Genomic DNA, 27357 nt, shown 5'->3' on the forward strand with positions numbered 1-27357 from the left:
CAGTGTGAGAGATCCTCAGATGAATGAGAAACCTAACTTCTGTCCTGGAATAGCTAACTGAGATCTGAGTTGGAGGGGTTGGGGAGTAGGAAGGAGAAAAGAATTAAAGAGAATATTCACATACATTGTGGACAAGAGAGCACTGGTATGGGAGCAAGAAGGCCCTGATGACTCCTATCAACTATGTGTTTCCGGGCCAGGGACTTGCCCTCTCTGAGCCTTGGCAACCTTGTCTACAAAATGGGTATGATAACCTCAGGTTTGCCTAACCCACAGAGAAGACATCTGGTGAACTCTAACGTGTAATATGTGGTTGAAGATATTTTAATAAATGAATACATTGATTGCAAACAAATATATTTGTACCAAGGCAAGGGACTGGTACATGGTGGAAAGGTTACACATGCCCTCTCTCCCTCCGCTGAAAGCAGCCCCCTCCCAAAGCCCTGAACACAACACACTGGGCAGAGGTACAAAAGGAGAGACAGGCTGAGTGGCTAGAAGGGATCAGCCGGTGGGGCAGCACAGAAAGAGGAAATGGAAGAGGTGAGATGAGCAAAATTTCCTTCCTGTTGTGCCGTCAATGGAGCATGATAGGAAGAAGTTGGTCTGGCGCGAGATTCTGGCACGACATCTATTCAACGTGAGTAAACATGGGCTTTACCAGAACTTCTAAATTGGAGGGCAAGTTTGCAGTTTAGAAATTCCAACTTGGTGACCCTAGAGATGGTCCAGACTGACCCTGTCATGGGCTTGGCCCAGAAGGGGATGAAGTTTGCCCAAGGAAGACAGAGAAATAGAGAGAAAGAGACCGAGAGTGAGGCAGAGTTGGAGGCAGGGCCAAATTGGTGCTCTTCCATGAGAATGCCAGCTTGTCAAGTGCTGGCCGGGCTATGCCAGCAAATCACCTGCCCGGCCCTCTGGCTTGGGCTCCGTGTGAGTAGTGCCCGGCACTCTGCGTGCAAATGAACAAAACCTCTATGAGAAATTTGCAGTCTAGTAGGGAGACAGACTTGCCCCTGAACAATATTTCCCCTATGGACTCAGGAAGCTCAAAGCAGGGCATCATGGAGGCCTGGAGAGACTGGGGAAGCTTCTGGGAGGGGATGGGCCTGGAGTGGCTGGTGGAGGACAGGAAGGGTCAGGCTGCCGGCAAAAGTTTCACAGATTCAAGTCCTTGGCTGATAATAGAAGCAGGTGTTTTGAAAATGTGATGTCACTTTTTGCTGTAATAGTAAATGTGTCCAACGTGTTAAAATTGTGTGTTAGGAGCATGTGAGAACAGTATGTATTTTAGGATCTCTATTCTGAAGTTGAAGCAGCATGGTATCCTGTAGGAGAGGGCCCTGTGCATCCTGGCTGCCTGGCTTCACGGGCTGGGGTCTGCACCCTTCCCAGGGTGAATCATCCTTGCGCATCTTAAAGAGCAAGAAGATGAGTTCAGAGCCTTCTCCTCCTAGCCCACGTCAACATGGGCAAGTCCCTCTTGTCCTTAAGTAGTCTTTCTTGCTGAGGTGCACTTCTCTCTCTGCTTTGGCTACTCTTGGGACCCGTGGAGAACACCTGGGAACTAAACCCCAGGAGGAGGGCGCTTCCTCTGCATCAAAGAATATGGTCAAGTGCTGCCCAGCTGTCTGCGGCCTGACTTCTCAGCTACTATCCCTGCAGCCAGGCAGAGAAGAGCGGGTCAAGAAGGAAAAACGCAGGACACATGAGGTGGTCAGCTGGTATGCTACTGGGTCAGGCCTGGGGTGGGTCTATGGAGGGCAGGGTGAATTATGGAAGAGGCTACCTGGCCAGGCTTAGCCCTTCCCGGAATTCCCTGCCCCTGGAACCATGACTGACTTCCTCTGGCTGGAACCTGTTCATTCCAGGAGGGTCCAGCCTTTGCTGGGAAAATGCCTCGGTGAATTCCCCAGAAACCTGGCCATCGGTGCAAGGGCTCTGAACCTCCACAACCTGCCCTGCACACCAGGGAGTAGGTGTCTGAGGGGCTGTGGCTGGAAATTCAGCTCAACAGGAAGCAGATGGGCTGAGGTATTTCGAAAGAGGATGAGACAATTTGAACAGCAAAATCAATGATGGTAATAATGGAATAAAATTAATACTCATGAGTCCATACCGATATACATAAATAAATTGAGAGAAATGCAAACTCTTTTTTATGGTAAAGCCCAATTAGTAAATGTAAAAAGAATGATGGAAGTTGTGAGAATGATTTGCTGGGGTAAGAGGTTTTAGCTCCCTGAGCTGGAATTGTTGACTTAGGCATAAAAACTGGTGTCATTTTGTAAAGTTTCTGGATAAAAGGCTGGGGAGGAGAGTCTTGCAGGTTTTGGCATAGCTCCACAAAATAATTGTTACTGGTACTGGCAGAGGAGAAGCCAGTGTTCCAGCCCTGCCAGGGTTATCACTCAGCCAACTAGTTTGAGCAACAGCATAGCGATTCCTCCCTTTCTGGCTCTGAGTGTGGCTGTGCAGCAGATGGAAATGCACACAACTTTTCTGTGCACAGGACCTCTGGACGCCCGGCTGCAACTCTGGTCACGCCTGAGAAAAGCACAGCTCTGGCAGAAAAGCAAGATGAAGACCCACTGGAAGATCCAAAACTTCATTTAATATTGAGGAATTAAACAAGGACTTTATGGTGAAAAGCAAGGAACTCTAGGACTCTCTCATGAGTTGCCATTGGCAGCCCTTGGATATAGTTCACTCTAAAATCCCAGATGAGTCCCCAAGAAGCATGAGGTTCATTAAGCTACCCAACTGTCATATTAGTTGCCTCCTGTTTTGTTTTTAAAGATTTTATTTGTTTTCTCAAGACAGAGAGAGCGCGTGAGCGCGCACACGCGCTAGTGGGGGGAGGAGCAGAGGGAGGGGAAGAAGCAGGCTCCCAACTGAGCAGGGACCTCCATGCAGGGCTCCATCCCAGGACCCTGAGATCAAGACCTGAGCCAAAGGCAGACGCTTAACCGGCTGAGCCACCCAGGCACCCCTGTTTTTGTTTTTGAAAAAAAAAAAATCTCCCAGGAATGTACTGGATTCTCTATGTAAATAAATACAAGTCTTCAGGACTTAAATGTGACTGATGTGATAAAATGCAATGTAAATAAACTTTAACAGCACACACAAACACAAGAATTATGGAAATAGAAAATCACTGTTTGGCAAACAATACAGTAAAAATTGTCAGCATCATCAATGAATGTTAATATTAGTGGTGGGCAAAAGTTGATAAGAATGAGTATTTGCATAATCTCAAAGTACCTCCCCACAAGATGCTTATTAATTACAAAGGAATAAATAGTAATTTTACAGTGAAAAAACCTGGCAGACACCATCTTACCAGGTGATTAAAGTTAACATCGCCAATAATGAGACGTATTGAAATCATATGCCTCTGGTATAATGCACCGAGAAGGACACAACATCACTTCTGCCATGCTCCTGCCTAAAATACATAACTGTAATTTAATCTTGAAGAAGCATCAAACCAAAAGTTAGAGATATTCTACATTGCTCTTCAAAACTATCAAGGTCATGAAAGACAAAGCAAGACTGAGGAACTGCCCCAGAAATGGAGACACTAAGGAGCCACAACAATCAAATGCAATGTGGGAGTCTGCTTCAGATCTTGGACCAGAGCAAGGACATTAGTGAGACAGCTGGTGACATTTGAATAAGGTCTGTAGAATGGTATTGAGTCAATGTTACTTTCTTGGTTTAGATCGTTATACTGTGGTTCTGTGGTTCACATTAGGGGAAACTGGCTGACAGGTGTATAGAAATTCTGTGCACAATTTTTGCAAGTCTAAAAATTATCTTAAAATAAAAAGTTTGAACAAGGGGGGATGAGGAAAGAGCCTAGGTTCTAGAACTTAGCTGTTCTAATTCTCTCGAGAGACTTAATACAGAATGGAAGACAAGCCAATCTTAAAAGGTTATCCATCCCCAGGATGGAACCAGGGCTCTGTGGCTTCTTTTGGGCATCTCCTTATTCTTTATCCTCCCTGTTGATAACCAGCATCTGGCCTGGAGAGACTTGGAGACCCACCCACTTGAAAGGTCCTCTGCTCCCCTCTCTTGGAGTGAGAACCCCTCACAGCTTGACCTCCATGCTAGGTGGCCTGTGGACCCCAGGGAAAGGCAGATGTTGAAGTCCGTGTCCACCTCTCTGGAGACATTTAGTTCTCATTGTGAGGAAGGCAGTGTCCCCACCCCCAATACAGATCTGAACACCAAGGCACAGAGAGGTGAAGCCACCTTCTCTAGATCACACATAGGTACGCACAGAGCCAGAGTTAAGCCCGGCACTGTGTGACTCCAATGCCGGGGCCTGTGACCACCTGGCGTTATTCTGTTACTGCTTAATTTAGGTAGAGACAGCAGGCATTGACCAAACACCTGCTGTGTATCAGGCTGGTAGTGGGGTTGGAGGGGGAGGTGGCTGAGACATTGCCCCCAGACCACAGGTGCTGTCCTGGCAGAGAGGTACCCTCATAGTGGCAAGCATATGGCAAGCAGAATATCACACACACACACACACACACACACACACACACACACACACACACACACACACACACACACAGAGTCAGTGAGTTTCTGCTCTTGCCTGGCCCTAAGTTCAGGCTGGTGGGTCAAGTATGGTCCTTGCCTGGGAGTTCCTGACCCAGGAGGAGAGCAAACAAATAATCAGGCAGAGATACATGCTCCGATCAGGTAGCAGAGGGAGAAGGGTGGGGGAAGGGGGAAGATGGCTTGTAAAGTCTAGGAGATGAGAATCACTCTGGGGAGGCAGACACAGCTCTGCTTGGTGGGAGTTATGGCCAGAGGAGATGTGGGGGAGGATGGTAGTAAGATCATGCTGGAGAGGTGTCTGAGATCGATGCAGCTGGATGGAGTTGGGAAAACTGCCTAGCAAAGGCCTGAAGGTCCAGACTGGAGCTGTTCATCTCCCTGGCCCAGCTGCCCGGGGAACTGGTCCAGAGAGGTGTGGTTGGGGACGCGTGTTTTCCAAAGTCAGTAGATTGTCTTTGGGGCGGGGGGAGTTGCTCCTTAATGAGGGGCGGTCGTTTGGGCTTGACTCATTTCCAGGGAGGGAAATAGGCTGGGGCAGGCGCAAAGGGATGCTTTGTTCCGGAATAAAGCAGGATGCGTGCAGGGCCGATCCAGAGAGGGGGAAAGACTCATACTCTCTCCGCACTTCTCTGAGGAAGCAGGATCCAGGAGCTGCTGCTCTCCTCCTGGGTGAGGTTGGACACCCCTCAGCAAGTGGGTCTGGCTCTGGGAGGTTATGGCCGCGGCTGGAGTGGGGTGGGCCCTACCCACGGGTTGCAGGGAGAGACTGGGTCTGGTGGCTTAGAGAGTGGCCACAGGTGTGGGGAGAGGGAAGTGTGAACGCGTCAGGGCGGAGCATTCTCTCTAGGGCAACTCTTGGAGTAATTGCCTCAGCAGCCGGGGAGTGAGGCAGTCTGCTGGCCACATCCCCCTTGACTCCCGCTCTGAGAATCTGCTTTGTGGATTGTGAAAGTCCCTGAGAGTTGGATCAGACAACTGAATACCTCAGGCATTCCCTTTCCTCCCTGGGCCTCGGGTTCCCCAGCAAAGACAGATGAGATGGTCTTTAAACCCCCCCCTCCCAGCTCTGTGGTCTTCTTTTGCACATGTCCACATGCTCTCCTTGTGCCCCCTGGTCCTCTCTTGTTACCTTCTGCCCAGGTCCTCAGCTCCCTCCTTCTGCCCCAAACAGTCTCAGGATTTTCTCTTGTCCATCCCAGGCTAAGCCAAGTGTTATTTGGGGCCCTGGAAGGGAACCGATAGTTATGTGCCAGGCACTCATTTAATTATTAAAAAAACTCCAGGAAGGAGACATTTTGTAGGTAAGGCTCAGAGAGGTTAAGCAATTTGCCCAGGGTGACTCAGCCATTAAGAAGCGGACTAATCTATTCTGTCTATTCTTCCATGCTGCACCATGCTGAGTGTCCCACCCTGCCTGAGGGTAGTGGAGGTGGTGACTGTATTTCATTTTGAGCCAAGCATAATGCTGAAATATAAATAAGGAAGCTCTCGTGGTAAGAGTTCAGGCAACAATGAGAGAGACAAAGGAGAAAAAAGCAAAAACGACTCAGGAAAGACATGACAATCTTACCTTCTTCTGCAGCAGCTCCTTCAAGAGTTGGGCTCTAAAACCTCTTCGTTTTTATTAACTGAAATAAGCTTTGGGAGGAGGGGTTGCCTTGTGATCCCCAGTCCCTGATAAGAGCCAGGAAACATTAAGTAATGTGGGGTCCCAGGGGGCATGGGGAGCAGGCAGACCTCATATCTCCCAGGGAGCAGGAGGAAACTTCAAAGGCCCTCATGCCCTGCAGGGGACTGGCCAAGCCACTCTTCCAGCCAGGCTCTGTGATTCCACTTATCCAGGGAGGTTTAGTGCAGTGGACGGAGCTCTGGACATGAAAACAGACAAGATACACCAAAACCTTCCCAAAGATTATTCCTGGAGGCAATTAGCCTCTTTTCTATTTTTTTCCCCTTATATTTCCACATTTTACATTGCGCACATATTACTTTTATAATCAGGAAAAATACATGCTAAAAAAAGTAAAGAGAAAAGGAGAGTGTGCCATGGTCCAGGGCTCTGCAGTTCGAGGCTCTAAGGTCAGTTCTGCCTGATTTGTGCTGTGGCTCTGGGCTTCCTGAGCAACCACGGAGGTAACACCTGCTGCTTCTAACAAGGGACCCAGGAGGACTTGCAAGGACCAGGCTATGAGTCTGGGGAAGCATGGAGCCCCGTGTAAATGTCAGGACCTGTTACTTTTGTTTTCATTGTGTTTTATACATCACAATGAGTCCAAATGCAAGGCTTCCCGTAGTGGACCATGAAGAGGGTAGCTGTCCATCCTGTGAGTCTGAGGTCAGGACTCCCAGCAGTGGAGCTCCCAGCATATGGTCCAGGGCTCTGGCTCTGGAGCCGCTGCAGGGACTCCATTTCTGACCCTGTAGCACACTTGCTGAGTGGCCTTGGGCAAGTTAGTCCCCCTCTCTGAGCCTCAGTTCCTCATTTGTAAAATGGGAGTAATAATAGTGCTTGTCTCACAAGGTTGTTGTGAGTAGTGAGTACATGAATACACAGAAAGCTTGGCAGAGGGGACTACAACTGGCTTGTTATTTTCTCTGAGAGGCAGTATGACTTAGTGTTTAAGAGCACGGACTCTGGTAGGGGCACCTGGGGGAGCGCATTCAGTTAAGCGTCCGACTCTTGGTTTCGGCTCAGGTCATAATTTCGGGGTTGTGAGATTGAGCCAGGCCCCATGGTGGGTTCCACGCTCAGCGTGGAGTCTGCTTGAGATTCTCTCCCTCTCCCTCTCCTTCTGCCTTCTGCCCCTCTCCCTGTGCTCGCTCTCTCTCTCTCTCTCTCTCTCTCAAAATAAGTATATAGATAGATAAAATCTTTAAAACAAAATCTGGGTTTCGGTTCCTGGATCTACTAGTCACTTTCTGTGTGATCTTGGGCCAGTTCCCTAACCTCTCTGTGCTTCAGTGTTGTCAGCTATAAAATGGGGCTGATAATAGTATTTAACTTCTATAACTTCTGTAAGGTAAATGTGAGGATTGAGTAAGTCAATACATGTAAAACTCTTTGCCCCAGCACCCAGCACACCGTCAGGGCTCTATGATGTTAGCTGTTAAAATGATTGCCTGTGATTTACTCCTCACAAAATTCTTTGCTGTGAGTGCTATTTATTTTATGGGTGAGAAGACAGGCTTGTGCAAGTCAAGAGCTCCAGGACGGAAGCCTTGACTTTGTGTTAGGGCTGGCAGGGCATGAAGTTCAAGCCCAAGGGCATCTCAGACCAAGCAGTGAAGCAGAGACCCGGCTCTGCCCTGAGTAGGTTGTTCATGAGTTTTCTCCCAGTGTGCCATTCCTGAGGCACTAAACTTCTTCCTTCGGGTCCTCCTTGTGTGGCTCACATTTCCTTTCCCTGTTTTTCATTCACGTACCATCAGCCCCCCAGCCTCTTCCATTCAGGCAGCCCAAGCAACAACTACAGCCTGGTCTCCTGTCACTTCATCTCTAGTCCCCATCCTTCACCCTTGTCTTTTAATGAGCTAGCTCAGACTCAGCTTGCGTTCAAATCCCAGCTCTGTGACTTACTAGCTGTGTGGACTCAGGCAAGTTCCTTAGCCTCTCTGTGACGAACTTTCCTCCTATATAAAATGGAGATGGTAATAGCACCTGCATCAGGGTGGTATTGCAAGGATGAAATGAATGGATGCATGCTGAGTTCTGAGAACAGAGCCTGGCCCAACATAAGTGCTATGGAAGTGGTGGGCGTTTGTTACTATTGTTGCTGTAATTGTCATATACGCAGTAGAATTGAACATCAGGTATTTTCTCAAACCCCCGGCAGGGTGGGGGGGAGAAAATAGAGTGATCCCCAGCTGAAAGGCAAGTATTTTTCTACGTATGTCCCAAGGCCAGAGCACTTTCCGCAGCTAGACGCCGCGGTCAGAGAGGGCATCACTTCAGAACTCCTTGCTTCAATTTTTCCAGCCACAGCAAGGCCAGAAATGCAGAATGATAAAACCAGATTTACAGGCAGAGGCGGCCCATCCCAAGCTGAGCCAGGGTGGAGTCCAGGCCTTGGGACTCCATCTCCACCCCAGTCCTCCCAGAGCCTCCTGGGGAGGGGAGCCTCCTGAGGGAGGAAGCTGGGGATGGCCAGAGGGCACATCCTGTGACATTGGTCCAGGGAGTCTGCGCCAACTGGAGACAGCACTTGAACATGGCTCCAGGAGAGCAGTGGGCTGGACGTGCTCCATGGCTCGGGGCTCCCAAGGCCACTGTGGCACGCTGGCCCAGGCTGGGGAAACGCCCCACACAAGGAGGGTCTTGGCTCTGCTGTGTCCAGGGCACCAGTGGGGGCAGGCAGAAAACCAGGCAAGGGAAAAGGAGGCGCGAGAAGAAGGGATGAAGAGAGGTGACAGTACTGATTAAGTCCATGGCCACTTGTTGAATTCTTCTCAGATGCCAGCCCTGTGCTAGTGAGTTCCAACCCCTGCCTTGCAGAGGAGGCAAGCCACTCTCAAAATGTGACTCTGCTCAAGGAGCCAGGCACTACGACTGAGGAGTGACCTGCGAGTGCTGGGGTTTGGGGCAGGAGTTATGCCAGGCTAGCGGCTTGGGCAGCCTTCTGGGAAGGGAGAATTTGGGTTGCATTTTAAAGGATATGATTTCCAAATTGTAAGGAGGCCAGCATAATTTCTGTTCACTAGAAGTGATCTCAGATGTTATTCTTGGTTTTACATTTGGAAAGCTGGTGTGGCTTTTTGGGGTAACGTTTGAGCTTGTTTATTTGTTCACTAGTCACAGCTGCGCTGTGGGCAGCACACTCAGTATGGCCAGGCCACAGGAGACCTACACGTGACCCTGTCCCCAAGGGCTCTTGGCTGGGGAGGAGGGCAGCTACGGGACCGATGTGGCAGGTCGAGGAGGAAAGGTGATGGAGACAGACAAGGACAGAAGGAAATGGGCAGGGGTAGGTCAGGCTTCATGGGGTTTTGATCAGGGGTATGCCAGTAAAGATTTAATAACCAGCTCTCAGGGATGGTGGTGGGGGTGGGGAGCACATGCAAGAAGGAGAGGAAGCTCCAATTTGTAGCATTTGCCATGGTGTAAATATCCCCACCATGACCAGTTTCAAGCTACCAGCTTAACATCCCCAAATGCAGAACTGGTTAATTCCATGAGCGTTTGTTGGATGCCTCCCAGATGTTGCATAACTGGCTCTCACAAGCCTGTGGGAGCTGCTTCAGCATATTAATGACTTTGGATATTCTCTCCACTGGTTACTAAGGTCAGAAGTCCCGCTACCAAAGGCTCGTTCTTCAACTTCAGGTTTGGCCATAGTGAAAAGGAGAGCTAGAGGGAAAGGGTCACCAGTGCTCCCTTATATTGTTGGGGCCATCCAATCCTGGGTCCCTCATTGGCTGATCTGAAGCTGGGGGCAGTGGGACTCTACCCATTCCAAGCCTCAGTTTCCTCATCTAGAAAATGGGAATCATAATAGTATTGCTTCCCAGAACTATGATGAGGATTAAAGGAGAAAATTACATCTGTGTGGTCAGCTCATGGAAGGAGCTCAACTAACATGGCTGCCTTCCTGCCTAGATGGACATAGTGATATCCTCTCTCTTGTTGCCTTGACTGTGACTTCTCCGAGAGGTGAGCCCTAGATCCTCAGGCGGGGACATAACTCTCCAGCCAGAGATTCTTGCTGAGTCGAAGCTGGAGCCAGCCCAGGCCAGCAGCTTCAGGAAGTCACAAAGAGGATGATGTTACTGCTCCAGAGACGAGCTGTTGTTTGCCTTTGTGCCCTTGGCTTCATTGTCGGGGGAGCTCTGCTCACCTCACCCTTATTTTCCCTCCTCTTTAAATCCTCCCTCTCCATATAGTTCCCTAGATTCCCCCAAAGGTTCCACTGCAGAACTTCATACTGCTAATTCATACTAGCATGTAAATTGCTGATACTCTCATTTATTCCTCTCAAGGTATTGCTGGATAAACCAAATGAATTCGGGCATAAGGAAAAGTGAACACAAAAAAGAAAAACCCGAGTGAGTCCAGAGGGACAGGTAAGTGTGAGTTGACAGGGACCTGAAGGGTGGTCAGGAGCATGGGGTTCATGGTCTCAGAGTTCAAAGCGACCGGGAAAGATTCCCAGAGTGAAAGGTCAGGAGGCCAGAGGCCCCAAGAGGGAAAGGAACAGTGTTCAGAGTTCTACCTGGGAAAAAAAAAAAAGAGACAAAACTTCTACCAGGAAGGATTGGGGCAAATGTTTGCAATGTAAAAGCTAAATCCTTACCATATAAAACCTCTTATAAAATGAGAATCCCATCGATTAAAACAACAAACTATTCACAGAAGAAATACAAATAGGCATTGAACATACTAAAAAGTTCAATCTCTCTTGAATCAAAGAATAAAAAATAAAACACAGAGGTGCAAAGTGGGCTTGATTTGTATTTCTTGGTTTATGAACCATGATCACCAGCCTATAGGCCCCACTCCGGAGGCCGTGCATGAGTGCTTCCTTGAGTCACGCATTCTTTTTTATCTCCTACTCTCTCCTCCAAAACCCTCTTCTTCATTGGTGAACAATCTAATGTGTTGAACATGAAGTCTCTCTCCTGGAACACAAAACAAGATTAAGCATAATCCTTGGTTCATGACAGATTCTTACCACTGGTACATGTGAGGCTCTCTCTTAAAAATCATTTTTATTTTATTTTTTAAGATTTTATTTATTTATTTGAGAGAGAGAGGGAGAGAGAGAGCACAAGCAGGGGGAGGGGCAGAGGGAGAGGGAGAAGCAGGCTCCCTGCTGAGCAAGGAGCCCGATGTGAGACTCGATTCCAGGACCCTGGGATCATGACCTGAGCCGAAGGCAGACATTTAACTGACTGAGCCACCAAGGTGCCCTTAAAAATCGTTTTTAAAAATACAATTAAAACCTGGGAAACCACTGCCCCAGAGGGAACTAACTTGACCACAGACAGTGACCTGCCCTCATCCCATGCCTCTGGCTTCTGCGCAGGCAGCCACCATCTTGAATGCTGTGCCTATCATCCTGCTTTCCCTTTCATCTCTTTGAACTCCTTCAAAGTGTTTTTGTTTCATTTGTTTTAATTCTATTAAACAAGTATCATGTATATATTTTTATGAGACTTAGAAATGTTGGACATATTCAAATGGCAGTAAGGAGGTAGAGATTCGCAGGTGGTGGTGAGGGGGCGTGAGGAAGGAATCTGGAATGTCTCCCACATTTCAGTCCTAGGTGACTGAGTAGTTGGTGGTGCCATTCAGTTAGAGAGATGCAGGAGAGAAGACACTGGTGGGAAGATGATGGACTCAGTTCTCAACAAAGCAATAATTTAAGCTAACATTCAATGAGTGCCTACTATGTTCTGGGCACTCTTTTCGTAGAGTGTGAAGTGCTCTACGTGAATGGTCACATTTAAGCTTCACAAGAAACCCATGAAGTAGGTACTATTATTAGTAGTATCATTTTAGAGATGGAAAAACTGAGGGATGGAAAGGTTTAGTAGGTTCTGAGTCTCTCAGCATGATGGATCACCCCTTTCTGATACAAACCTAGATATATTGGATAAAATATTTTTAAAATATTAAATATTTATAAATAAAAATATTGACATAAAACTAAATATTTATAAATAAAATATTTTACAAATAACAAAAATAAGGGAAATTCGTAGGTGATAGAAGTCAAGAAAATTGAAAGCCAGAGTAGACATACTAGACATTTATGGATAAAACAAGTCCCACTGAAGAGAAGTGCTTGTTAAAATATAAACACAAGGCACACAAAGAAGAATAATGGTAGGGCACACATGAGGGAGACTATGGAGACCCAATACATAGGTGAATTGGTACCCCTAAATAATAAAGAAAAATCTGAAAGACATTATCAGTTCTTTCAAATGATAAAGGAGAAAATAAAGAAGAGAAGCCATAATGAAAGAAGCGAGTACTATGAAAACACCTGAGGTTAAGCCACCCACCTAGGGTGGCAGCTATAAGTGGTAGGCTCAGGCTCCCCACACCTGTGCTCTTCCTCGCTAGCCTACAGGTACTGATGTTGATGTGAAGAGTCTGTGGGGCCTCCCAGAGCAGTAGCAAAAGTGGGTTTGGAGAATGGTAGAGAATGCCTGGTTTCACCTTATTTCTCTCCCACTGTACTCTGGTCCACAGAGCTCCAGAACTGGATGTGTCCTCCCAACATGGCCTCCACCGCCTCCCCTCTGCCACCAACCACCGAGGTCGCCAGTTCTGAGAACAGCAGCTCTTTCTATGACTATGAGTACTACCTGGACCAGGTGGCCTTCATGCTCTGCAGGAAGGACGAGGTGCTGGCCTTTGGCAGGATCTTCCTGCCAATCTTCTACAGCCTGATCTTTGTGCTGGGTTTGGGCGGGAACCTCCTTCTTCTAGTGGTCTTGCTTTGGTATATACCTCGCAGGCGGATGACTGAGGTCTATCTGCTGAACCTGGCCATCTCCAACCTCCTATTTGTGGTGACACTGCCTTTCTGGGGCATTTCTGTGGCCTGGCATTGGGTCTTTGGGAGTTTCTTGTGCAAGATGATGAGCACCCTCTATACCATCAACTTCTACAGTGGCATCTTCTTCATTAGCTGCATGAGCTTGGACAAGTACCTGGAGATCGTCCACGCTCAGCCCCACCACAGGCTGAGAACCCGGGAGAAAAGCCTGCTCCTGGCTGCCATGGTATGGGCTGTGGCCCTGGCTGTCTCCATCCCTGACATGGTCTTTGTGCAGACACATGAAAACCCCACGGGTGTGTGGAACTGCTATGCAGATTTTGGGGGTCATGCGACCATCTGGAAGCTCTTCCTCCGTTTCCAGCAGAACCTCCTGGGGTTTCTCCTTCCACTCCTTGTCATGGTCTTTTTCTACTCCCGCATTGGCTGCGTGTTGGTCAGGCTGAGGCCCCCAGGTCGGGGCCGGGCTCTAAGGATAGTTGTAGCCCTGGTGGTAGCCTTCTTTGTGCTGTGGTTCCCGTACAACCTCACCTTGTTTCTGCACTCACTGCTGGACCTGCGAGTCTTTGGGGAATGCAAGGTTATCAAGCAGCTGGACTATGCACTGCAGGTGACAGAGAGCATCGCCTTTCTTCACTGCTGCTTCACCCCCATTCTCTATGCTTTCTCCAGCCGCCACTTCCGCCAGTACCTGAAGGCTTTCCTCGTCACTGTGCTCAGGCGGCCCCAGGCACCTGGCCCTGCACCGGCCCCTCTGTCCAGCAGCTCTGAGAGTAGCAGGCTCACTGCCCAAGAAGAAATGACCGGCATGCATGACCTCAGGGAGAGGCAGGCTGAGAGTTCCCCCAACAAGAGTGATATGGGGGAAAATCAAGCCTGAGTGGCCATACCACGTCCGGTGAGAGTGGATGGGACCTAGCTCAGTTGGGCATCCACCCAAAATCCTCTCTCCAAAGGCCCCAAGGGACCATGTTGCCACACCCTGTGGTTGGTTCTCAGTGCTCCACCATCAGCAGCATCTGCCTACTCTTGCCTCCTTCTTCCACTTTCTTTACTGCCTTCCAGGAAACCATACTCTCTTGCATGAATTGCTAGAGTAGTTTCCCAACTGACCTCTGTGCTTCTTGTCGTCATGCTCTCCTGTCATCTAATCCATACCCACCAGCCAGAACGATCACCTCACCCTCAGCCATCACTTCCATCTTCCTCAGAGTAGCCCAAGGCTTGCCACCCACCAGTCGGCTCCCTTCCCCGGAGCTCAGCTGGGGAAATATTGCTGCAATATTGTTTAATGTCACAGCATTGATGGTGGCTCCAAGAGGCTGGCGAGCAGGAGGGGCTGGAAGTGCCCCACGTGGGGAACTTCCCCAGAACGTGAGAGTTGGCAGGTGCGAGGCAGAGTGAACACATGTTCCCAACAGTCCAGGAGGCTCATCCTCCCTCTGCTTCCCATGCCCCCTCCCTGGAGCCTTCGGGGGTCCCTGGGGCCTGCACAATCAAGTCCAAAGTCTGTCCAGCTTCGAGGCTGGAGCTTTCACAAGGAGAATCCCATACAACAGCTTACCCTTATACGCCTTCATTACTTTTCATTTCCTGGACACCAGGCACCCCTTGTTTCTTGCGCGTTCCCACCTCCGTGTTTTTGTGCTTGCCCACTCTCTTGTGTAACAGGGGTCACTTTTCAGCCAGATGATCGTTCATCCTTGTTCTGTCATGGAATTCTGCTCGCTCTGGGAAACCACTCCCATTGTTTACTCTGCCCTGTGCTTTGGGTGGAGTTCAGGTAGAGCACAGGACTTCGGCCAGTTACAGCCTTACTTTTTCCTGGCATGGTGATTCATTTAGGATGGGCACAGGACCCAGGTAGAGCTTGTGAAATGTGGCAACTAGAACATGCTAGAACAGAGGCATGAGACTGAAGCCAAGAGGATGTGCAGCGTGGGGGTGCTCCTTCATCAACTCGAACTTCAGAGGGTGAGGTGATAGCACTGTGAGTGAGCAGCCCCCGAGGGCAGTGTGGAAGTCCCCGAATCTAGGCGGAAGCTCATCCCAGTCGTGGACTTGACGGTTACATGAACCGATATATTCCTTCACATGGTGATGTTCTGTTACTTGCAATCCAAGGATTCCTGGCTGATATACCCTGCCTGGGTGCTTCCCTCATCATGTCTCCAATAGTTAGCATCCTCCCTGGCCACTGAAACTTTTCCCCAGGGAGCTCCTGGCACACAGTGACATCTCTCTTTCCTGAGCTTCTAAAGCACTCACTGCTTTTCCGCACCTACCAAAACCACCTGGTATAACCTGCCCACATCCTGCTGTGCTGGTCCTGAAAAACCCAGCACAGAGCCTGGCAGAAGGTAATGCACGGAAGGAAACTTATAGGTGGATAGACTGGAGGACAAGAGAACACAGGGCTGGGTATATGCAAGCTCCAGGAGAGCAGGGACTTGCCATGTATTAAATCGATATCCCCTGTGCTTAAGTCAGTGCTTAGAATATAGCGGAGGCTCATTAAGCATTTTTTTTTTTTTAATGAATGACTGGATCAATAGAGAATGGAGCAGGTGGTCAATATCCTGCCATTCTTTCTTTGCTTCCCCTGAACTTCGGATGCTCTAGTCACAGCCCGTGTGTCACGAGAAGGGCTGTCCCTGGATGTTGCCAGAGTTGACTGTGCTGATTTTTCATTCTTTGTTTCCCTCGACTCCATCTCGCTCAGCTCTTGTGCCTTTAATTCTCTCTCCTAAGGCCCCAGACTCCCACTGTCACGAAGGACTCTGAGCTCCCATGGTGCCCTAGGAAATGAAGCTTTGGCTCTGAAGGTGGTGATTTGCTTGAGGATGTGGAGGATGGGTTCTATTTTAGAGCTCCTGAAATCTGCCCAACGAGCAGCCTGACTGTACCAACAGGGTCTAGGGACCCAGAGTCTCTGACTTTGTATCCATGATGCACAGATGGGATGGGACAAGCTATGCCAGCTGAGGGACACCTGGCAGGGTTTGTCCCCAGCACTGGTGCATTTATATGTGTGTGTGTGTGTGTGTGTGTGTGTGTGTGTGTTGCCGTGTGGGCTGTGCATAGTACATATGGCTGTGTATGTGGGTCCAACGTGAATATGTCACTGTGTCCACATGGGTCTGGGTCTGTGCCCACAGGTTTTCTGTGTGTTCCTATGTGTCTTTCTTTAGCTGTGTAAGTGTGGGTATGTGCTCTCTGCAAACAGCAGGTGTATAAGAAGGGCCCTGAGGCCTGTGCCCAAGGGGGAGGAGAAGGGCTGGCCACAGGTGACCCACTGATCCCTTTCGCTGTCCTCATTGCCACTGACTGCATTGCTGACCATATCGAGGCCTCTGACTACAGCACAGAAGGCACCGGTCAGGGAGGGAGTTGGAGGTGGGCTCTCACAGCCCAGGCCAGGACAGAGCCCCCTCCATCCTGACCTTATTTCCCTGGATGTTGGTCCCTCCTGCTGCTCTCCATCTGCCCAAAGGCCTGGCTCCCTGGCTGCACTGCTCAGACCTTTCCAGGAAAGCTCCCAGGATTCTCTTGGTCCTCAGATTCTGAGGCAAGATGGACTTTCCCCTGGCTGACCCAGGGAGAAGGACAGGCATGGCTCTACTCTGTGAAGGTTTGAGGGTTTACAGCTGTTACTACCTATGGAAAAAAGGGAAAACAACAAACTGAAACAAAACAAAAACTTCTTTTCTTTCCCAGGTGCCCGCAATTTCACCATTGGCATGTCATCCCTGATCTTGCTTTGCTATAACTACCGTCAGAGAATACACATAGTGGGCTTTTCTTTGAGGGAAAGGAAATCTGGGGCAGCAGTGAGGACTGGGGGTCGGGACTGTTGTGTCAGAACAGGTAGTGACAAGGTGTATCCTCGGGGGTCTCAGTCTTCCTACTGCCTCAAGGCCCCTGGTAGGGAAGGAAGGGTAGCCCTTGTAGAGAGTGTGTCCATGCGAAGCGCGTAGGACTACAGGTGCCATGGACCCCTCCCTTACCCACAGGTCGGCCTTGGCTTCTGTGTGCACACTCTACTCCTGGGCGCTCACCCCTTCCTGGGAGGCCTGTTGTTATGGTGGATATCGACGACTGTGGGATGGTATACTTGTATTCACCTCAACCTGACCCACTGAGGGTTCCCTTGGTCCCAGGCATACCCTCAAACGTGAAGTTCCTGGGAAATCTACATGGAGTCGCTCTCAGTTGAGACCTCTTGTTCTTGACTCAATGGACTTGGGCCCTCAGGTCAGGCCCCTGGTCCAGATTTCTCTGGGTATGGGGAAAAGGAGGGGATATAGCACCTAGGTCTGGGCAGGGCCCAGGAGTGTGTGAAGGCCCTGCATCTTTGCCCCGATCCCAATACCTGCTCCAGCACAAGGCCTGGCTGTGTGGAGAGCCGGGAGAGGCTCGTTGATAAGCTTCCCATGGTGGCTCCCAGCCTCTCAGTGCCCTTCGCCCTCTCCTGTGCTCCCTATGTGACTCTTCTTGTGCTCCTGGCCCCTTGCGGAGCAGGATGGGATAAACTGGCTTCTCCAAGCCAGTCAGAGCTCTGTCAGGCTCCAGACAGACATCATCATTTGGGGGCACCTAGACCCAGAGAAAGGCAGACTCTGGCCTAGAGTCACATAGCTGGTGGGCACAGACTCTTGCCTCCAGCCCCAGCCCCTACCTGAGATACTCCAACAGCCTATTATCCTGGCAAAACTCTGGACAGAACAGCCAGCCTCAAAAACAAATAGAAGAGGCCAGTCATAGATGTGGGATAGAGGAGTAAGAGAGAAGCCCCACTGGGCATCCTTGCAGGGGTCTATGCTGCCTGGCCCCCCTTCTCCAGGGCCCTCTGCCAGCTCCCACGGCCTCTGCCCCTCCTGTTCCGGGCAGCTGGGCTCTGGCAGCAACACACTCTCCCCTCTCCCAGCCCTGGTAAGCGTGCTTGGCAATGGGATTGTCTCCCTTTCGCATGCCAGAAAGCTGAGTGAGGCCAGGGTGGGGAAGGAAATGATTTGAGGACATGAAGTAAAATGGCTGAGATGGAGTCAATTTTCTATCATTTAATCTCCATTTAGGGAATTGGGGGTCAGAGATGGAGCAATAAGATACCAAGCCCTATGAGCTCCAGTCAGAGGGAGGGGCCGGGAGGACGAGAGCAGGACACAGAAAGCGATGACACATAACAGATGTGCTGTGAGGCAAACAGGGCTAGGGGAGCCTCAGGGATGGCGTCCGTTTTGGGGCAGGGGATCGAAGGGGGGAGATCCAGGAAGGTTTCCAGGAGTAGCCAGCACCAGGGGTGGCCGTTAGAGCAAGCCACTCTACTTTACAGACCATTCCGTTAGACAAAGTTGGCAATGTTGAATTGCACTGGACTGAAAATTTGGGGACCGACTGTGGCAAAATTTAAATGTTAGGTGTGTGGAGGGATGGGGAGCCAGAAAAATGAGAGAATGACAATCAGAGGCAAAAGGTTTGGAGAAAGGTCGGGGTGAACAGAGGGCCAGGCAGGCCTGGTGCGGAGAGAGGCAGAGTGCTGAGCTCGAGGAACAGCAGTGGGGTGGGGAAAAGGCGACAGTTTCAGAGACACTGCAGGGGCTTGAACTGACAGAACTGGGGCATGACTGTGGGTGAGAGTGGGGGAGGTGAGGGTGTCTCCTCTGTATCTGTCTTGGGGGATGGGGTGGGTGGTGGTGTCCTGAGCAGAGACGGGCGGGGAAATCCGGAGAAGGGGGTGGTTCAGGGCAGAGGTGGGGGACAGATGCTGAGTTCTGCGTAAGCCAAACTGAGTCAGAGGGGCTGTGGGACCCCGGTGGGGAGGATGAGGGTCTGGAAGTAGGAGAGGGCTCCAAGCTCAGCAATGGTTGTGGAAACCAGAGGAGGGGTTGAGATCACCCTGGGGCGGGGGTGTGGAGGGGGGACAAGGGCACAGATCAGGGACCTTGAATAACTCCTACATGAAAGGCACCATGTCTCCAGACCTGCTCTATGAATTCGGGAGCCAAGAGCCACATGTGGCTGTTGAGTACTTAGAATGCGGCTGGTCTGAAATGAGACATGCTGCAAGGGGAAAAAGTACACGCCAGATTTTGAAGGCAACACAAGAAAAAGAAACGTAAAATTATTTCACTAATATTCTTATATTGATGACATAATGAAATGCTAATATTTTTGATATATTAGGCTCAGTTAAATATAAACATGAACTTCACCTGTTTCTTTTTGCTTTTTTAAAAATGTGTCAACTAGGAAATGAAAAATTACACACATGGCTTGCCTTGTATTGCTCTGGACGAACCTGAATTCCACAGGATGTGGAATAGGCATTGAGGAAAATAATAAAGTGAGGTGGGGGGATGGAGGGTAATTTTTGCAAGACACTGCGTTACTCACGATAACCAGTTTCTGTACTGCAGGACTTGTCAAGGTACACGTTATTTCCCAAACTAAGTTTGGGAGAAGTCAGAGAGCTAAGGAAGGTGACCAGGACAGAGGTAGGGGATGCCACAGAATCCGAGGCAAGAGTGGGCCTTCAGCAGGGCTGGAGGAGGTGGAGACCCCCAAGGGACGTCTTGAGGCCAGGCTCGCGGCCACCTTGGCAGAGCTCAGTGGGTAGGTCGCAGGCGGTAACGGAAGCGCACGTCATGGCTGGGCTGGGTGGTGCCAAAGCCCCAGCGCTGGGGGTTCACGGGTGGCACAGGTGTGTCAGGGTCCACAAGCTCCAGGTCAAAGTATGTGACCATGAGCAGGACAAAGAGCTTCATCTCACTGATGGCCAAGAACCTCCCAGGGCAGATGGAGACACCTGAGCCCCACGGCATGGTATAGTGGTGGATCTTCTGGCCTGCCTTGCTGAAGTGCACTTTTCGGCTACCATTGGGATTGAGGAAGCGATCATACTTGAAGGCAGTGGGTTCCGGGTGGATTTCAGGATCCATGTGCACTGAAAGATAGGGGAAGAGGGCCACAATGTCTCCGCTTCGGAGCAGGTACTCCTGTCCATTGGCCATCTTCAGGACGTGGTCACTGTGCACCACCCTGAGGAGGGTGGGTGCAGTCTGCAGCCGCAGCGTCTCCTCCATCACACTGTCCAGCACTGGAGTGCGGTGCAGGGCACTGATGTCAAGGTCAAAGGACTGCCTGGCCTTCAGCCTGGCCTCTCCCAGGACTTGGGTGGTCTCCTCCCTCACAGCCCGCATGGCTTCTGGGTGCTTTAGCAGGAACAAGAGGGCCCAGAAAGAGGTTGGGCCCGTGTTCCCCTGGGAGGCCCAGAGCATCATGAAGTTGAACTTGTCTTGCATGGCTGGGGCTACTCCCTGCTCCCTCAGATACTGAAGCATGTAGGATATCCAGTTGCTGATGCCATTCTTTTCCAAGTTGTGCTGCACAGAGAGTGTCTTGTGGAACAGACGCTGGAGCCGGCCCACTTCTAGCCACTCCCGGGGCCCCAGCAAGGAATAAACAAACCTGGGGAACATGTTGTCAAACTTGCGGAACTGGACAAATAACTCCTCTGCCTGTCGCAGGTCCTGCTCCTGGTCCTTTGTATGGCCAAATAAGCTCAGGTACCCCGCCTTGAACAAGACATTGTAGCAGAAGTGGAAGAGGCCATCTTCACGCCAGCAACCAGAACCCAGACTCTGGCCCATGGGCCCCAGCATAACGAGGGCCAGGCTGTCCAGCATGGTTTTGTTGAGATCTTCCAAGCCATCCCCCATGAGGTACTTGGTGCTGGCAGAGTGTATCATCCGGTAGTCTCCTTGCACCGAATGGTATCCAAATACCTTTAGCACCAGTTTTTCTGCATACTCCACGAAGTCTAGTTTTCTCTGTGCATCCCTGAGGATGGGGCCAAAGGAGAGGGGGTCCATGACAAAGGTAAAGTACTGGCCCCCTAGCTGCACTGTGAACACATCTCCATGCTTAGCCCGCATGTGCTTCAGGAATTCAAGCATGTTCTTCCGGAAAGCCATGGCATGGCCCAGCCAGGGTATGGAGCCCTTATCCAGAGGGGGCTCCTGGGGCCTGCGTCGCCGGAGCAGCCCCAGCAGACACAGGCACCCCACGGTGACCACCAGCAGGGCTCCCAGCACCAGACCGCAGAGCACCATGGCTGTGCTCTTCCAGGTTGAGCTCTGGACACACTGTTCTGTGGGTGCCAGAGAGCTTTTGAGAGGCTGTGACAAGTTGGGGATGAAAAGGTCTGTCCACCTGGACCTTGCCCTGTAGCTGTAAGTTCTATTAAATAACCCTGGCAAGACAGTACCTGGGGGCAAAGTGTTCTCTTAGATTTAGCACTTGCTGCAACCTGGTGGGAGGAGAGGGGTGGGACCAGAAGGAAGCCCAGAAAGAAGCCTCTAGCTATGGTCGCAGTCCCCTCACCAGCTTAGGATTTGCTCTGATCTTTTCAGATTCAGCTCCAGCATGAGTCTACAAAGCTTTCTTTGATCCCACTCCACCCGCATGGTTTACTGACCATTCACACCTTTATTTTCTCATACATTCATTTATTCATTAGTTAGCTCATTCAGTAGAAATGCACCAAGCACTTACTAAGTTTCATATCTCTCCCTTCCTCATCTTTAAACGATCCTCAGAGCCTCCCAGATTGGCGACACTTCAAGCAGAGGTTCAGACTCCAGTCCCTGAACCTGGGGCCTACTGGCCCCATTGGCTTGCACACTTCTCCAGCAAGGGCAGATTGGGGATCTTACAAATATGAAATGTCAGAGATGATAAGGACTTCAAACCAATTGCTTTATTTCATGATGAGGATGTAGGTTCAGAGTGTAGTGGGGACTTTATCTCACAGCTGTCCGGGCTTCAGTGAGGTGAGCTGACCATTTACTGGGGACCTTCTGTGAGGTGTCAGACCAGGTCCCTGCCAGCAGGCCCGAGGAGAAAGCCGTGCCATTGACTCTAAGGCCATTACGTGCAATAACGTGAGGTTCAGTCTCGATTCAACTAGTTCTGATAACCCCCAGGTTACTCTTTAACTTCCTAAGTGACCCACAAATAGGGACTCTGTTTCCTCAGATTTCCACATGCCCTCTAGAGTGAATTCCCTTTGCCTTGTGCAGCTCCCCTTTGTGGGGAGCTGGAAATGTCCACACTCTGCCTCCAGGAAGTCCTCTCTGATTGCTTAGGACAACCACAATAAGTAGTCAGTATCTCTTCCGCCTTAGAATCTACAGTCAGAGATTGTGGGCCAACTTCCATGAGTTGAACTTTGTTCCCCAGTTTTTAATGGATCGCAGCATCACCTTACATTCATTCTCACCTACACTTATTCATTCCCTCCTTCCTTGGAACAGCCCCATCTACTCATTAACAGATATTTACTGGGCACTTACGGCCAGAACTGCTGCTATAACCAACCTCGAATCAGAGAGACACGGTCCCTTGCCCTATTGGAGTGTATGGTCTAAGGAAGGGGAAAATATATGAAATCACTGCCTAAACAACGCTCTAATTACAATTGTTATAAGTGTTGCAAGTGAGAGGAGCAGAGAGGGAAGTGGGGTGGGGAGTCAGGAAAGCCACACTGATTAGGTGGTAATTAAGTGGAAGCCTGGAGGAAGACAAAGCCAGGTCGGCGCCTGCTGTGTGGTGGTGGGGCTAGACGTGGAGGTCGGGGAGCATGCGGGACGTGCTGCTCAGTGTAGGTGGCAGGCCGTTCAAGGAACGGGTCCAGATCCACTCTGGCGCCAATGTGGCTGGAGGGCTTGGAGGAGGGGGAAGCGTTTTCAGCACAGCGCAGGCTCGGCCGGCTCAGGGCGAATTGGAGCTCTGACCTATTGCGCTGCACTGCTCTGAGCAGGGCCTGATGCTGGGGCAGTCTTTACTGGCTCTCACCGGGCGGAGGCTAGCTTGCCCCGGGGAAATCGGCCTATGCGGCTGTCCGGCCAACCCTCCCGAGTGGCCAGCGACCCAGAGCGAGCCCCGGCAGCCCTGCGGCACGCCTCATCCTTCCCAATCAGGGCCGCAGCTCCGTGGGAGGGTTGGCACAGAGTTCCAAGTGGGACTGAGAGGCTCGGAAGGACCAACGACACGCAGAGACGGCCTCCGGGCGTGCTAGAGCGGGCGCGCTAGAGCGGGCAACGGGTTCGACGGCCGGAAAGGCGGTGACGCACTTCCGCCCCTGCAGCCTCCCCCACGGTGTCTCTAGGCGGGTGCTGCGGTCAATTCGCTGTGCCGAGGCGCCCTCTGTCCGTCGGTCGGTTAGGCTTCGCACCGACGCACTATGTGTCTGTCGGTTTGTCTGCGGAGCAGTCAGTTTAAGGGCGCGGGTCTGGGGGAGGACGTGCGGGTGAGGGCTGGCCGCTTCACTGACACCGCCGCTGTTTCCAAGGAGCGCGCTGAGCGTAGCCACCACTTCGGACCGTATTCCTGAGAGTTCTTACCTCATAAGCCTGGCGGGAGCATTGTTTCGGCTGTCCTTAAACATTTTTTTGTGCCCCTTTCCTGAACACTTCATTTGCACATTTCATGGTGAGCGGGGGAGGGGCGGGCATAGTTTGAGGCCTGTAGACAGGGCTCAAGCGGGTCTCTGGTCCGGTCTGGTGTCTTCTCATTTCACATATGGCCCGGAATTTTGAGCAGTCGTGCACGGATAGGAGGGTTCCATTTACCTGCTCCGGTTTCTATATCGGGGTTCTCCTTTGGGGGTTCTCTAGTCCAGATGTACTGGCTGTCCCCTGCATCTTGTTTGCCCTTTGTTCCAATGCTGGATGATACTGACTGCTCCCTTAGCGCCTGCCACTTCCTGCCCACTGCCTCATCCCAGAAGTCAACAACGGTAATGTCGAAATGGAGATGCAGGGGAGCAATTGTTTTACTCTGCCTTTGGATCAAATAATAGTCTCATTTAATTTAGCGCTGGACTTATTTATGCCTTCTTTCCCTTCCTAGCTTTCAAGGTTCCTTATTTTTCCTTTCCTTCCTGGGTTTTAAGGTTCTGCCTCCATGGCAGCTTGGTTCTTGACAGCCTAGCCCCAGGTTAATTATTTTACTCCTAGTCTGCAGCACATATACCAGGTGACAGTGAAGTCAGTATAGAACTTAAAGGGCAAACTTGGGTTCTTGTTTCAACTTTGTCACCAACTCATGACATGACCCTGGACATTTCAATTTACCTCCTTGGGCCCTACTGTTCTGCTGTGTCAAACAGGAAGCTGAACTTGAGGTACTTGCCAGCACTGAGATGCCATTATAAAGGTATTGGGTTGAGGCTTAGATATGAGTGCATATAGAGGGAGAGGATAGAGGGAAGGATGGGAATTGGATTGATTGACCTTGAGCACCTGTTCTGTTCATGGCTGTGTGCCGGTCATCCCCATTGTCACTATAATCATCACTATTCTTATTTTGAGAATTTACCATGAGCCAAGTATTGTGCTAAATGCTTTACGTGTATTAAGCAATCTAATCCTCATATCAATCTGGGGGAATCCCCAAGACCACCCTCGCATTCAGAGACTCACTAGAAGAGCTAATCGGACTCAGCATGTAGTTGTACTCATGGCTAAGATTTATTACAGTGGCGTACTAAGGATATATAGCCAGATCATAAGGGAAAAAGACACACATGGAGTCTGAAAGAATCCACGTGCAAGCTTCCTAATGCTTTCTTCTTCAAAGAAGAAATCACAAGAGAAATTAGAAAACACCTTGTGATGGATGAAAATTAAAACCAACATACCAAAACTTATAGTGAAAGCAGTGTTCAGAGGTAGAATTATAGCTGTAAATGCTTACATTAAAAAAGAATATCTCAAACCAATAACCTAAGTTTACACCTTAAGGAATTAGAAAAGAAGAGCAAGCCAAATACAAAGCCAACAGAAAGAAGGAATGTGTAAAGATTAGAACTGAGATAAATGAAACAGAATAGAAATACAGAAAATCAGTGAAAACAAAATTGGTTATTTGAAAAGTTCAAAATTGACAAAACTTGAGCTAGATTGACTAAGAAAAAAAGGAGAGAAGATGCAAATAACTAAAGTCAGGAATGGAAGTGGAGACATAACTACTGGCCTTAGAGAGATAGAAAGGATTACACAAGAACACTTTTTGAATAATTGTATGTCAACACTGTCAATAATTATACATAAACAGATTACCTAGAAGAAATGGACAAATTTCCTGAAATACAAATTACATAAACTGACTTAAGAAGAAATAGAAAATCTCAACAGATCTATAACAAGTAAAGAGAGATTAAATCACTAATTAAAAGCCTTCCAACAAAGAGAAGTCCTAAACCAGTTGGATTCACTGGTGAATTCTACCAAATATTTATTTTTTTAAGTTTATTTTTTTAGTAATCTCTACATGAGATTAGTAATCTAATGAGCCCCAATGTGGGGCTCAAACCCACAACCTCAAGATCAAAGTCAATCTACTATCTGTAGTACCATGATACCAAAGTCAGATAAGAACATCACCTGAAAGAAAATTTCAGGTCAGTATCTCTTAGGAATTTAGATGTAAAAATCCTCGACAAAATATTAGCAAATCAAATCCAACAGCCTATTAAAAGGATAATTCACCATAACCAAGTGGATGTATATCAGAAATATAAGGGTGATTGAACACAAAATCAATATAATACAATACTTTAATAGAATGAAAGAAAAAAACCTACATGATCATCTCAATGCAGACAATGCATTTGACAAAATTGAACCTCCTTTCATAATAAAGTCTTTTAGAAAACTAGAACTAGAGGGAAAGTTCCTTAATATGATAAAGGGTATTTATGAAAAACCCATAGCTAATATACTCAATGGTGAAACACTGAAGAGTTTCCCTTTAAAATCAGAAGGCCTGAGACAAGGATACCCACTTTCACTGCTGCTGTTCAACAGTGTACTGGAAGTTCCAGCTAGAGCTTTAGATAAGAAATGAAAAGATCCAAATTGGAAAGGGAGAGAGAAAACTGTATTTGCAGATGACATGATCCTATATATAGAAAGTCCCGAAGAATCCACAAGAGAACTACTAGCATTAATAAATTCAGCAAAGTTGCAGGATACAAGATCAACATAAAAATGACCTGTGTTTTTATATACCCGCAGTGAACAATCCCAAAAGGAAATTAAGAACACAGTTCTATCTACGATAGCATCTAAAAGAATTAAATACTGAGGAAAAAAATCTAGCCAAGTTGTGAAAGACTTGCAAGTTGAAAATACAAAACATTGATGGGGCGGGGGTGGCTCAGTCATTAAGCGCCTGCCTTCGGCTCAGGTCATGATCCCAGGGTCCTGGGATCCAGCCCTGCATCGGGCTCCCTGCTCAGCGGGAAGCCTGCTCTCCCTCTCCCTCTGCCTGCCGCTCCCCTTGCTTGTGCTCTCTGTCTCTCTCTGTCAAATAAATAAAAATAAAAATCTTAAAAAAAAATACAAAACATCGCTGAAAGAAATTAGACTTAACATAAATGGAAAGACATTCCATGTTCTTAGATGGGGAAGGCATAACATTGTTGAGAGGTTAATACTACCCAGAGTGATCTATAGATTCAACACAACCCCTTTCAAAATTCCAATAGATTTTTTTTCACAGTATTGGAAAAGCTGATCCTCACATTCATATGGAATTGCAAGGGGACCCAAAGAGCCAAAACAATCTTGCAAAATAATAAAGTTGGGGGGTCCACGCCCCCCAACTTTGAAAAAGTACAAAACTACTGTAAATAAAACATCATAGACATATAAACCAATGGAATAGAATAGAGTCCAGAAATAACCCTCACTTATATGGTCAATTGATTTTCAACAAGGATGTCAAGACCAAAGGGGAAAGGAAGCCATTTCAACAAGTGGTGGGGGAAAAACTGGGTATCACTTACAAAAGAATGAAATTACCTTGTACCACATACAAAAATTAACTCAAAGTATATCAAAGACCTAAACAAAATCTAAAACTATGAAACTCTTAAACCATTGAAGAAAATCTTTATGACATTGAATTTGGCAACAAATTTCATGTATATGACATCAAAATCACAGGCAACAAAAGAAAAATAGGTAAATTGGATTTCATCAAAATTAGCTGTACAAACCCCTAACAGGATAAACCCGAAGAAATTCAAGTCCAGACACAATGTAATCAAACTTGAAAAATCTAAAGACAAGGAAAAATGTTTTGAAAGCAGCTAGAGAAAAACAGCAGATCACCTATAGAGAAACAACTCAAATGACCATGGATTTCTTATTAGAAACCATGAAAGCCATTTGCATATGGCACAAAGTTTATCAAATGATGAAAG

General features: G+C 48.9%; 2 protein-coding genes across 4 annotated transcripts; one reads left to right on the plus strand and one right to left on the minus strand.

The window, feature by feature from the left end:
* Positions 1–556: 556 nt before the first annotated feature.
* On the plus strand, positions 557–18540 carry ACKR2 (atypical chemokine receptor 2). Of its 3 annotated transcripts, none has more exons than XM_027585952.2 (3): positions 557–643; positions 10555–10638; positions 12776–18540. In XM_027585952.2, exon 3 carries the CDS (start codon positions 12790–12792, stop codon positions 13963–13965), a length of 1176 nt encoding a protein of 391 aa, XP_027441753.1. In that variant the 5' UTR covers positions 557–643; positions 10555–10638; positions 12776–12789; the 3' UTR covers positions 13966–18540. The 3 variants fall into 3 exon arrangements, with proteins under 3 accessions (XP_027441753.1, XP_027441752.1, XP_027441751.1); XM_027585951.2 differs by lacking the exon at positions 557–643 and adding an exon at positions 5115–5274; XM_027585950.2 differs by lacking the exon at positions 557–643 and adding an exon at positions 5115–5250.
* A 152-nt stretch (positions 18541–18692) lies between these two features.
* On the minus strand, positions 18693–25335 carry LOC113917882 (5-beta-cholestane-3-alpha,7-alpha-diol 12-alpha-hydroxylase). Its single transcript, XM_027585949.2, has one exon. The coding sequence runs from the start codon at positions 21194–21196 to the stop codon at positions 19691–19693; it is 1506 nt and encodes a 501-aa protein (XP_027441750.1). The 5' UTR covers positions 21197–25335; the 3' UTR covers positions 18693–19690.
* Positions 25336–27357: the final 2022 nt, after the last annotated feature.

This window comes from Zalophus californianus, chromosome 1 (genome assembly GCF_009762305.2).
Source record: "Zalophus californianus isolate mZalCal1 chromosome 1, mZalCal1.pri.v2, whole genome shotgun sequence".
Lineage (NCBI taxonomy): Eukaryota > Metazoa > Chordata > Mammalia > Carnivora > Otariidae > Zalophus > Zalophus californianus.